Here is a 12,333-nt window from a genome sequence, read left to right as displayed (position 1 = left end):
ACTCTCCTACTTCCAGTGAAAGGTCACTTCCTTTCATCAAGGAAAAAAAATGTCTTGGGTCCCAAAGGTGCCAGTGACCCAAACTATCCACAGAACTGGAGAAAGTTAGCAGGAAACCACAAACAAACTGGTCGCCCCAAATCCTGAAAGTGCAGGTTCTGCCCATCTGTGACAGTCCCTCCACCAACTCTGGAGGCCTGGCCCCTTGTAGGTCCTGGGGTTAGAGTGAAATGGTTCAAACCCCGGGCCTGCTCTCAGAACCTTCTGGTCCTGGGTTCAGTGGTTCTGTGGGGTGGCTGTCAGGAGCGCTTCACAGAGGAAGTGATCAGCCTTAAAGGAGGAGCACAAACTTGCTAGGCAGAAAAACATGCCAGGCTATGACAGCGTGTAGGGAGTGAGCAAGGCCTCAGTTCCAGTTCAAGTGTAAAGTAAGGAGTGACTACATGAGACTGCAGCAGATCCTACAAGGCCTGGAGTACAATTTCAGCTATGGCTATAGTTCTATGGGAAGCCATAGAAGGACTCAAGCAGAAAAGAGCTAGGGACGGTTCTATGGGAAGCCATAGAAGGACTCAAGCAGAAAAGAGCTAGGGATGGGGTCAATTCCAGGTGCTGAAGGGCAGTGCCTGCTGGGACATTGGGGGGTGAACTGAAAGGGACCATCTGGAGCCCTGGAGGCAAAGAAAGGGGCTAGGGACAAGGGAAGGCAAAGTCAGTATTGGGACAGAGGCCTTGAGGGTAGAGGTGCAGGCAGAGCATCCCATAGCCATAACTGAGGTTGCAAGAATAAGATTTAGGTTAGGGATGAGGTTACAGGAGAGCAAGGTGACAAGGATGATAGTTGGGTCTGACCAGGGGAACAGGTGGACAGTGATGCTATCTGTTCACTGAGAGGAGACATATGTATATGAGGGAGTGGGGGGGGAGGGGTGATGCTCAGAGCTGTTTCTGGATGAGACACTCCAAAGGACCATAGGAGAGCAATGTGGGTGATCGCTTCTGGTTGGAGCCAAGGTACTGGAACCTTTCCAGAAAGAGTGAACAGGTGGGAGTAGAGGAGGGCCAGAACAGAGCCCTGACACCCCTGTGGAGGGGTGAGGAGTGGGAGGCCAGTGCTAGAGAAGGAAGAAGCAAACCAGAAAAGAGAAGGTTGTAAAGTGAAGGGAGTTTCAGTGGAACTTCGTGGTCCATGACAGATGAGGACTGAAATGTTATTCTCAGGCCTCAGCAATGAGCAGATGGCCTAGGGGAACCTTGTCCAGAGCTCTTATAGAACCATGAGAGATGGGAAGCCAGATGTGGTGGGCTGAAGAGGCAGTGGAAGGTAAGGGACTGAGCCACTGGGTACCACAAGTCTGTAGCGGTAAAAGGGATGACAGTTAATTCATGCCCAGGTGTGGTGGTGCACACCTGTAATCCCAGCCATGCAGAAGGCATAGGTAGAAGTGCAGTTTGAGGCAAAAAAACAAGACCCAGATGGGAGCCCATGGCTCACGCCTGTAATCCTAGCTACTCAGGAGGCACAGATCAGGAGGATCGATGCTTGAAGCCAGCCTGGGCAAATAGTTTGAGAAACCCTATCTCAAAAAAACTCTTCACAAAAAAGGGCTGGTGGAGTGGCTCAAGGTGTAGGCCCTGAGTTCAAGCCCCAGTTCTGAAAAAAAAAAAAAAATCCACAAGACCCTAGCTGTAAAAAAAACTAAAGCAAATAAAAGGCCTGGGGGGGTGTTAGAATGCCTGCCTAGCAAGTTTGAGGCCCTGAGTTCAAATCCCAGTACCATTAAAGGAAAAAAATGGTAATTCCTGATTGCTTTGATGCAGGGTTGTGTGTGTTTAGAGGTGATGGAACATGTTTTAGTGGTGTCAGAAAGGGAGAAACCGAAGACACAAAAGCACAAAAGAGCAGTTTTTGTGTGGGGGTGGGAGAAGTCCTCATTCACCTGGTAAGTGTGTCCATCTGTCTGTTCTCTCCCTCCCCCACTCCTTCCTCTCTCTCTCTGTCTCTCTCTCTCTCTCTCCTTTTTCTTTTGGTTTTTTGAGACAATGTCTTACTGTGTAGCAAGCTGGCCTCAAGATTTCCATTCTGTTGGGATTTGAAGCCAGCCCAGGCAAATAGTTTGTGAAACTCTACCTCAAAAATACCCAACACAAAAAAGGGCTAGCAGAGTGGTTTAAGAGGCCCCTGAGTTCAAGCCCCAGTAACTATCCCCCCCAAAACAATACATAAAGATCTCAATTCTCCTGTCCCCACTTTCCAAATGCTGAGATTACAGAGTTCTAAGTCAAGGACCTTTCAATGGGGGATGGAGCCATGGCCCAGAATTCCAAGGACCCAGATCCACACACAGCTCCCCATCTTGCTCCCAGGGACCCCTAGCTCATCTCTGTCAAACCTCCTCTTTTCCGTTCCCATCTCAGTGATAGCAGCCTAAGATGGACAAGCGTTCTGGATCTTGTCCCGTACCTTCATGCCATACCCCATCAACCCCATCTCCTGTTCTTTGCCTCCTGAATCTCAGCCTTTTCCCTTCAGCCTCATCCCTGATCCAGGCTCCACCCTCTCCTGCCAGGCCCAGACCAGAGCCGCCTCCTAGGCTATTTAGGTTTTTGATTTCATTCTTCCAGCTCTGACCCGGCCCACCCCTGCTCTAACCCAGTACATGGCTACTCAACTACCCTTACCACCAGGGGAAATTCCAAGCTCTACGGTCCTGCCTCTGCCCACCTCCTCTCTCCTTCCAGTCTTACAGCGCCCCTCTTGGTGACATGATGGGCCACCTGGCCACCTGCACACAGTAATGCTCCTGCATCACCTTTTCACCTTTGCCTGGCATCTGGTGCTCATCCAAGATCCAGCTCCAATGGCCCCTCCTCTGGAAATCCTTTCCCTACCGGAACAACCCCAAAAATCTGTCGTATTGTCCCTGCCCCTTCACACCCCAGTCTGACCCGGGCTCCTCCAGGGCCATGCCCGGGTCTGACTCATCTCGGTCTCCACCATGGCCCAGAACCAGGCCTGGCACACCGGAAGCCTCGGGAAATGTTTAAGCAATGGGTTGCTGAGGGAGTGAACGGTGAGTGAGCGACTATACACGGGAATCGTGAGTGAGGGAATGAGCGCAGGAAGGGCTGGACAGATGGACGAGCAGGACAGGCAGGGGAAGATGAGAATCAGGCTTCGGGTGGGACGAAAGGATGGATCGTGCATCCCTGGACTCAGTTCTCCAATAAAGCAAAATGCGTTCTGAGCGCTTCCCTTCATCACAAGCCCCTCTGCTTCCCGTCAGAGCTACGTCCAGAACCCCAATACCGGTCATTCTGGAAAGGGCTTTACCCAGCCAGACCCGCAGAACTGGCTGCCTTGCGAGCCCCTCTTGCGCCTCTGCGGAGTCAACTTGGATGTTGACTCGGCAGGTTCTCCATCTATTGGCGGACTGGCAGAGACTGGCGTCTCCCAGACCCTATTGCCGTCCGACTTGGGTTGAGGCTCCGCCCTCCCGGGAAAGCGCCTTGAGTGGACTGCGGATGTTTATTGGCTGGATGACAGTGATTGACGTCATGGGCATCTTATCGCAGCTAGATCCCGGATGCGTGCTTCGCGTGCCAGCCCCGCCTCTGGGAAGACGGAAGGAATCGTGCTGCGGGCAGGAAGGCCATGAGTAGGGTACTCGGCGATGCTCTTCTGAGCTGTTTGCTAACCTGACCTTTGGGTCTTGAGTAGGAACTTGAGCCCAGACTCCTTGATCCGGAAGGAGCAGGGACTTAGAACCCGAGGGAAGGATTGGGGACTTCTGGGTCTGAGGGACGAGACGGCTGGGAACCTCAGAGGTTGGAGCTGAGTTCAGGAAGATCCTGAACTCCTGGATTCCGAGTCACTGGCCTGCCCAGGGATGACAGATTTGGGGTTCAGGATGTTATGAGTCTATTTATGGGATTGGAACCAGCCTTGCCCCCAGGCGTCTGTTCCGAGTCGAGAGGTGGAGCCCTGACTGGAGATCGAGAGGGAAGAAAAGGAACTCAGAAGGGGAGGAGACTTGAGACTGACGTGGAGACAGCAAGGAAAACATAGTATCAGTGGGGAGATAAAAGTAATAAAACAATAATTATAGCTCTCTTGAACTGAATTTACTGTGGCCTGGGTTCTTTGCTAATCATTTTATGTAATTGTTTCATGTCTTCCTCATCTCAGTGCTAAGAGATTGGATTATTATTATTATTATCCCCGTTTTACAAGTGAGAAAATTGAGGTCCAGTGCAGGAGAATCAAGGTATAGATGTAAAAAAGAAGATAACGGACGTAAAGAGACAGGAGAAGCCAAAACACAGATGAAGGCAAAGAGATAAACAGGCAGACAAGGAGATAAACACAGGCCCAGAAAGGTCAGACGAAAGGAGAGAGTCAGAGTTGAGATTCCTGGGAGAGGTGCTGGGTCCTAGGGGAGGCAGGACCAAGGATGGGGACTTCCACATATTTCCTCCCTGACTCCATGATCCCGGCTTGTCCAACCTTTTTCTTGCTATGGGGTTGGGATCAAAAATAGTGATTAGGACAAGGTAGGTATGTCATTAGCCATTAGGAGATGATAAGAAAATGATTCATGGGGGCGCCCCCAACCTGGGAGGGGCCTTTCCCTTGCAGACTTTGTTCTTTGACCTGGACAGATGAGGCCTCAGGGCTGATGGGGACAAGCAAGGCCCTCCCTCTTCCTCCCCATCTCCTCACCTCCGTCACTCAGACCCGTCACTGCATTCTGGTCCATCATGGACACAGGGGGGCCACCCTGGGACAACAACAGCTTCCTGGTGGGCCTTCCTCTCTCTGGATTGCTCTCCTTTACCCTAGATCTTGAACTGATGCCCCGTCCAGGCCCTGACACGTCACAGGAGTTCAGCAAATGCATATGGGATGGATGGACAAACATCCACATCTTTCCATACAGCTTTTCCTCTGTCCCTCCCCCACCATCTCCCTCTGTGTCACCATCACATTTCTCAGCCTCTCCCTGGCCTCACAGTCTCCTCTTACCTCCCCTTTCACTCTTGTGTTTCTCCTAAAGCCACTGAGCCACCATCCCATTGGGAAGAAACTGAGGTTCATTTTGGAAGAAGTCAGCCTCCCAGGGTCACCTGTGGGACATGGAGTTGCCTGGGGGCTGAGAACGGGTTTCTTAAGGCTCCAAACACAGGCATTCTCTCAGCACCTCAGAGTTGGAAATACAAGATCACACTCAATACATGCCCTTCATAGCATGTGTTGAGTGTGATCTATTTTGGGGGTTTTTGGGTTTTTTGGTGATTTATTGATTTTCTTTCCTTTTTTTTTTTTTTTTTTTGCTGTACTGAAGTTTGAACTCAGGGCCTACACCTTGAGCCACTTCACCAGCCCTTTTTTTTTGTGATGGGTAATTTTTTTATCTTTTTTTTTTAGGGGTGCTGATGTTTGAACTCAGGGCCTCACACTTGCTAGGAAGGCACTCTATCATCTGAGCCACTCTGCCAGCCCTGTGATGGGTATTTTTGAGACAGGGTCTCGTAAACTATTTGCCCAGGCTGGCTTCGAACCACAATCCTCCTGATCTCTGCCTCCTGAGTAGCTAGGATTACAGGCATAAGCCACCAGCGCCCAGCTATTGGGTTTTTTGTTTTCTTGTTTTGGTGGTACTGGGGTTTGAACTCAGGTCTTCATGCTTGCAAAGTAGGCGCTCTGCCAGTGGAAGCCACACATCCCAGCCCGTGATCTGCTTTTGTACCCACATAATCAGGTACACACAGATCGCAATTATAATTGCATCTGAGCACAAACAAAAATGAAAGCACACAATCCTAGAATTGTGTGCAACGATAGAAATATCCACATGCAAAACAGACACCCCAGCTACTCAGTGATATGCCCAGCCACTGATAAGCCAGTGATCCAGTCCCTGCTAAAAAGAGCATGAGCAAAGGTGCATGGTTTTGTTTACTACTGTATCCCCAGTACCTAGCAGAACACATCATAACCATCGCCATCACAAGCAAAATGTTTCCTACAGAGTACAGTGGCTTACATCTGTAATCTCACCTACTCAGGAGGCAGAGATTCAGAGGATCAGGGTTCAAGGCCAGCCCAGACAAAAAGTTAGTGAGACCCCCCCCAACCCCATCTCAACTAATATGCTAGGTGTGGTGGTACACACCTGTCATCCCAGTACACAGGAGAGGTAAATAGGAGGACTGAAGTCCAGGCTGGCCCGAGCATAAAAGTGAGACCCTATTGGAAAAAATAACTAAAGCAGAAAGGTTGAGCGAATTTGGCTCAAGTGGTAGAACACCTGTCTAGCAAAGGCAGGCCCCTGAGCTCAAAACCTCAGTGCTGTCAAAAAAAAAGTGTGCCTTTTAGCCAGGTGCTAGTGGTTCACGCCTGTAATCCTAGCTATTCAGGAAGCAGAAATCAGGAGGATCACGGTTCAAAGCAGCCTGGGAAAATAGTTTTCGAGACCCTATCTTGAAAAACCCATCACAAAAAAGGGCTGGTGCAGTGGCTCAAAGTATAGGCCCTGAGTTCAAACCCCTATACGGTAAAATAAATAAATAATTTAATTAATTAAATAAATTTAATATTAGCCACAATTCTAAACTCTTCACATGAATTAATTCAACTCACTTAACATTCTCAACAACTCTATTTGTAACAACCCATTTTACAGATGGGAAAATTGTGGTGCAGAGAAATTTGGTGACTTGCCCAAGGTTTTGGAGTCAGTAAGAAGCAGTAAGGATTCGAACCCAAGATTTCTGGCTCCAAAGCATATCACATACAGGTCCCCATCCGTAAATAATTGCTGCCTTCATCCAGTCAAAGCCACATTAATAGAACATTCCTAAACAGGCATCCAACACGATACACAAGTAGAAACATCCTTCACGCGTGTCACACTGCAGACCACAGAAGAAGAGACGGATGTGACAGTCCCCACAGTCACACAACCACACACAGAGATACAACATAACTAAACCAGACACAGTGACACACCCAAAGCTCCCTGTGTCCCTCCTGTTCTTCTAGGCAGGCCCTCAAGGAAACAGTAGGTTTAGAATGGAAAAGGGGGCCATACTTGTCTGCTTAGCCAGACCGGTTCCACCAGGGCCAGTGGATGGGATGGCACAACCTGCCTTATGAAATTCAAGTTGGGCAACTGGGCTTAGAGGTGGATGTCTGGATTCTGGGGAGAGAGGGGCTGGAAGCTTGGACTCTAGGGTGCTGAGGGAGCAGCGGGCTGGACACCTCCCCCCCAACCCAATGTTAGGGACAGGAGGAAGGGGACTGGAACCTGGACTCCTGAGTTTTGGGGAAACAAGACCACAACCCTGAATTCCTCTCTGTTTAAAAATAGGGTTCCAGATTTGGCAAATAAAAATATAAGAAGGCCAGGCACCGGTGGCTCACGCCTGTAATCCTAGCTGCTCTGGAGGATCAAGATTCAAAGCCAGCCACGGCAAATAGTTTGAGAGACTAGCTCAAAAAACAACTTGTCACAAAAATAGGTCTGGTGAGTGGCTCAAGGTGTAGGCCCTGAGTTTAACCCCCAGTACCATTTAAAAAAAAAAATTACAAGAAGTACATTCAATTTGAATTTCAGATAATTAATTAATTATTTTTACAGGCTGGGGATGGAACCCAAGGTCTCACACGTGCTAGAGCTTCCTTTCCAGCCCTCTTTTTTTTTGTTGGGGAGGGGTACTGGGGTTTGAACTCAGGGCTTGATAATTGCTAGGCAGGCACTCTACCACTTGAGCCACTCCACCAGTCCTTTATTGTGTTGGGGTTTTTTGAGATAGGGTCTCTCAAACTATGTGCATGGGACTAGCTTCAAATTGCAATCCTCCTGATCTCTGCCTCCTGAGTAGCTAGGATTACAGGCATGAGCCACCAGCAGCTGGCTCCATTTTTCATTTTGACACAGGGCCTAACTAAGTTGCCCAGGCTGTCCTTGAACTTGCAAACCTCTTGCCTCAGTTTCCAAAGTGCTGGTATAAGTATATACCACCATGCCCGGCCCCCAAATGTCTTTTTAGTGTAAGTGTGTTCATGGAACATACTAACGCTAAAAATATATTCATTATTTATCTGAAATTCCATTTGAACCAAGCATCCTATATACTATCTGACAATCCCATTTGAAGGAGACAAAACCCAGATGCCCAGTGGCTGGGACAGGGCACTCCTCAGTCCATCAGGCCTGCTTCTTCCTGCTCCCTGTTCTCCTCAGCCCCAAGAAGGCAACCTCAAAGCAGCCCTGGTTTTGTTATCTACATGAGTAGCTGTATCTAACTGGGGCCCCCAGGCTGTATCAGGAGCAGAAACTTAGTTAGATTATCATCTTGGAAGCCCTGGGGTCCTCAGATCTGACTGGCCGGTGAGTCACCTGCAGCCTATAGTCTTGCCAGCTGGGGGGAAGGCTTCCGGTGGCTGCCTCCATGGGGCAAACCTGGAGAGCGGGAGAGATGAGAGAAAACCTGAGAGACTCCAGGACACACAGACACAGAGCTGAGGAGTAGAAAAACCAAGAGAAATGGGGAGATGGATCCAGAGATCTGCAGAGACGAAGGGATGAGGAAAAACGAGACAAAGATACAGAAATGAGGGGAAGGCTGTCACATACGCAGGCTACCACACAAGTGACAGACATGCACAGGCAAGATGAAGAGCACTGCCCCCATAGGTCTGGGGACAGAGAGAGCCAGCCACCTGGATGGTGCCAGAGACCAAGGCGTGGGTCCTGGTGTGTTGGGCGTTGGGGAGGAAAGCTGTGATCCCAGGCCAGCAGGTGAACCACTGCTGTCACCCCATATCCATACCCAGTGGAGTGATGACACCACCTTCTCTACAGGTGACACCCAAATTTTCTGTGCCTCCTACATTTTTGGGGTGACACCCGTGCTGGGGACCTCACCCAGCTCTAATGCCGCTTCCCCATTGAGTCACCTCCAACCCCGTCAGGCCTGTTGGGGGGAAACTTTGGTGAATCAGGCATCCAATCCCCAGCTCCTTCCCTGGAGTCCAGCAGTTCAGACTCTGAGGACCCAGGGATGCACAGCCTAGCCTAGGTGACTCAGGGGTCAAGGCCCCAGTCTCCTCCTTCAGACTCAGGCGTCCAGACCCTACTCCTCCTTCCTCAGGCCCAGAATTCCAGAGACCCTCAGCCCTCCTCTCTCAGACCCAGGGGCCAGACCCCAGCCCTCCTCCCTCAGACCCTGGGGTCCAGGCCATCTTCTTCCCATCTTCTGTTTTATCAAGCCCCAGACACATCCCTGACCTTCAGTTCACTTCTCAGTCCTAGCATCTTCCCTTCCCAATTCGGAGTAGAGCGATTCCCCACTGGAATTGCTCCCCAGAACACACTGCACACACGGCCTGATCCTGGAGAAGTGGCCAGGTCTAAGCCTGAGGAGGGAGTCTCTAAGGGCGCTCCGCTCTGTGCTCCCTCCTGCACCACCCTACCTGCCCGTCCTCTCCTCTCCCCTTTCCTGATCCTCTGCTGCACTGACTCCACCTGCCCTCCTCCTCTTTCCCTCTCTGGGCTTCTCCTCTCCCAGTCCTGGCTTCCCTTTTGGTTATTTCTTCCCAGATCTTTAAGCCTCTTGGTCTCTCGGCATCTTTCGTCATCTCTGTTTTCCTGTCTCTCTTTGTCTCCGAATCTCCTTCTCACTCCCTCCCTCCCATTCGCCACTTCCCTGCCTCTCTGCTGTCTCCTTGTCCCCTACTCCCTCCCCATCTCTGTTTCACCCTCTTTAGGTCTCAGCAGGAGGACCCAGCCGCACCCCTCACCTTCCCTCTATCCCCACCTGTCTGTCTCTATCTCTTCCAACTCCAGTTTCTCTCTCCATCCCCATGTCCTCATCCTGACCCCCTGATCCCCCCACCCCCCACCCAACCGGCACACACACACTATTTCCTCGTCCTGGGAGGTGAGGCTAGGGAGAAGTGGGGGTTGGGGAATGGAAAGGGAGGGCGGGAAATCCCAGTGGGGGGAAGAGGGTCAGCCAGACCGGCTTGGCTCCCTGAGCACCTCTGTCAGAGCCCCGCCCTCAGCCCAGTGGCCTGGCCCATATAAGCAGCTCCTAGCCTGAGATTGAGAACTCAGTGCCGTGTCACCCACATCTGTCTCCACCACCACACCGTGGGCCTGCAGGTAGGAGCACCTCCCTTCCTAAAGCCTTCTGCTTTGATGCCGGGCACCTCCTCTCTGTTTTCCCTCCACTCCACCCCACTCACATCTGTTTCACCTCTTTGACAGTCTGTCTTTTCAGAGTCCTGAGTCCTGCCTTCTCAACCTGAGTGGCACTGGATTGATTTTGGCAAGCCCGAGGCTCAGCATCCCCTCTTTTAGCCTCCTTAGCTTGGACCACTAGACGTGTGGCATTTCTCTTCACCTCTCGGAGCCTTGCTGTTCCTTCTGTGAAATGGGCTAACAGAGGAGTCAAAGTGCTGGGTGCTTGTGGCATTACTGGCAGCATGCACCTCTGTGGGCACCTGGCTCTGAGCTCTCTCTCCTTGTCTCTGCTTATTTCTGTCTCTTGCTCTCTTTCTCTCTCTCTCCAGCTCTGCCTATGCTCTGAGGGATTCCTCTGGGGTGTGTCGGGCAGCTTTAAAGAGATGGGCGAGTTTCTCGCCCCCACCCTACCCATCCCAGATTGATTCCAGCCAGCAGGCTGACTTGGCCTCTTTCTCCCCAGCTCCCCTCCCCCAGACAGCCCAGTGTCCCAGTGCCCCAGTCCCTTACCCTCCCCTCCCCAGTATCCAGCGTCCCTTGGACAGACTCCGCCGCTGTTACTGCAGCCACCTCCGTCGTCCACACCGCCACCTCCTCAGGGCCAGCGAAATGCAGTATGAGATGCACGACACCGTGAAAGGCAAAGGTGGGACAGCTGGATGGACCAGCGGCCCTCCCGGGACCCGGAACCTGTCTGCCTCCCTCCCCTGGGCACCCTGGCTTTGAAGAGAAATGGCACCTGTTTCCACCCCAGAGACCCCTGAAATGCTGGAACCCAGCATCCCAAGCCCAGATGTGCAGGAGGAGGCAGCATGTCCAGGCCCTGCCCAGATGTGATGCTCACCTTCCTCCAACCTGCAGGAGTCCCCCAACCCCAACCCCAGCGCAACCAGATGTGGATTTAGCAGCGGCAACAGGGACAGACTGGGGTGTTAATCCCCAGATGTGGCAGAAGCGAAAGGGGAGGTGGAGTGGTGTCCTTCAGTGGGCAGCCTGGTGGCCCTGCCCAGACTGCTAGGCAGAGGAAAGAGTGGCAGGAGCACTGGGACCCAAGAGGCCCTGCCAGGCTGCTTGATGACCCTCTCCTTTCACCTCCGCAGCCATGTCCTACCCAGTGACCAGTCAGCCCCAATGCGCCAGCACCTGCTACCAGACCCAGCTCAGTGACTGGCACACGGGCCTCACGGACTGCTGCAACGACATGCCCGTCTGTGAGTGATAGGAGAGGGGCGGTAGGGAGAGAAGATCACCTCCACCCCGTCCTTGACCCTCCCTACGAATCCTACCTCACTTCCCTTCTTTGGATACTCAATTCCCATTCTCTAACCCTCTTCCCTGCCTGGGACCCCAACTGACCCCAACCCTGACCTCACACTTTCCAACACGCGACCTCCCCTTTCCTCGCTGTGACCCCCTTCCTCCACCCTGATTCTCCTGGGCTTGGGACCTCTTCTTCATTTCCTCCACCGCGGCCTTCCGCCTGGGACCCTCACCAAATCGGGCCACACTCCCCTCTCCCAGCCACGCCCCTCTGCCAGCCACGCTCCCCGCGGCGGATGAGGCCGCAGGCGCCCTCGGCCCGGCGCCTGAGCTTCACGTCCTTCTCCGCCCAGGTCTGTGCGGCACTTTCGCCCCGCTGTGCCTCGCCTGTCGCATCTCCGACGACTTCGGCGAGTGCTGCTGCACGCCCTACCTGCCCGGAGGCCTGCACTCTTTACGCACCGGCATGCGCGAGCGCTACCGCATCCAGGTGCGCGCCGCCGGGGACCGCAGGGGCAAGGGGCTGGGGAGTGGCCTCCTGGGACTCCAAGCGGGGCTCCTGACCTCTCTCTCCCACCCTCTAGGGCTCCATCGGGCACGACTGGGCGGCCCTCACCTTTTGTCTGCCCTGCGCCCTCTGTCAAATGGCGCGGGAACTGAAGATACGAGAGTAAAGACATTCCCGCCGTCTTCCTCCTCCTAGTCCGCTGGTCACGCCTGGCCCCCCGGGACCTCTCCTGGGAGAGCCTGCCCCGCCGCCCCTGTCCCACCGCCAAAAATACACCCACAATAAAAACCTGAAAACCAACCCCGCCTACTG

The 12,333-nt window shown here is 52.6% G+C and overlaps 1 protein-coding gene across 3 annotated transcripts; it reads left to right on the top strand.

The window, feature by feature from the left end:
- Window positions 1-10,053: 10,053 nt before the first annotated feature.
- Cnfn (cornifelin) lies at window positions 10,054-12,321 on the top strand. 3 transcript variants are annotated; one of them, XM_074057290.1, is made up of 5 exons: window positions 10,054-10,172; window positions 10,778-10,899; window positions 11,354-11,464; window positions 11,867-12,003; window positions 12,098-12,321. In XM_074057290.1, exons 2-5 carry the CDS (start codon window positions 10,863-10,865, stop codon window positions 12,185-12,187), a joined length of 375 nt encoding a protein of 124 aa, XP_073913391.1. In that variant the 5' UTR covers window positions 10,054-10,172; window positions 10,778-10,862; the 3' UTR covers window positions 12,188-12,321. The 3 variants fall into 3 exon arrangements, with proteins under 3 accessions (XP_073913391.1, XP_020027666.1, XP_020027665.1); XM_020172076.2 differs by having other exon boundaries at window positions 10,063-10,172; window positions 10,717-10,899; XM_020172077.2 differs by lacking the exon at window positions 10,778-10,899 and having other exon boundaries at window positions 10,061-10,172.
- Window positions 12,322-12,333: the final 12 nt, after the last annotated feature.

Source organism: Castor canadensis, chromosome 16, assembly GCF_047511655.1.
Source record: "Castor canadensis chromosome 16, mCasCan1.hap1v2, whole genome shotgun sequence".
In the NCBI taxonomy this organism is placed as follows: domain Eukaryota; kingdom Metazoa; phylum Chordata; class Mammalia; order Rodentia; family Castoridae; genus Castor; species Castor canadensis.
This window is presented reverse-complemented; position numbering and strand designations above follow the sequence as displayed.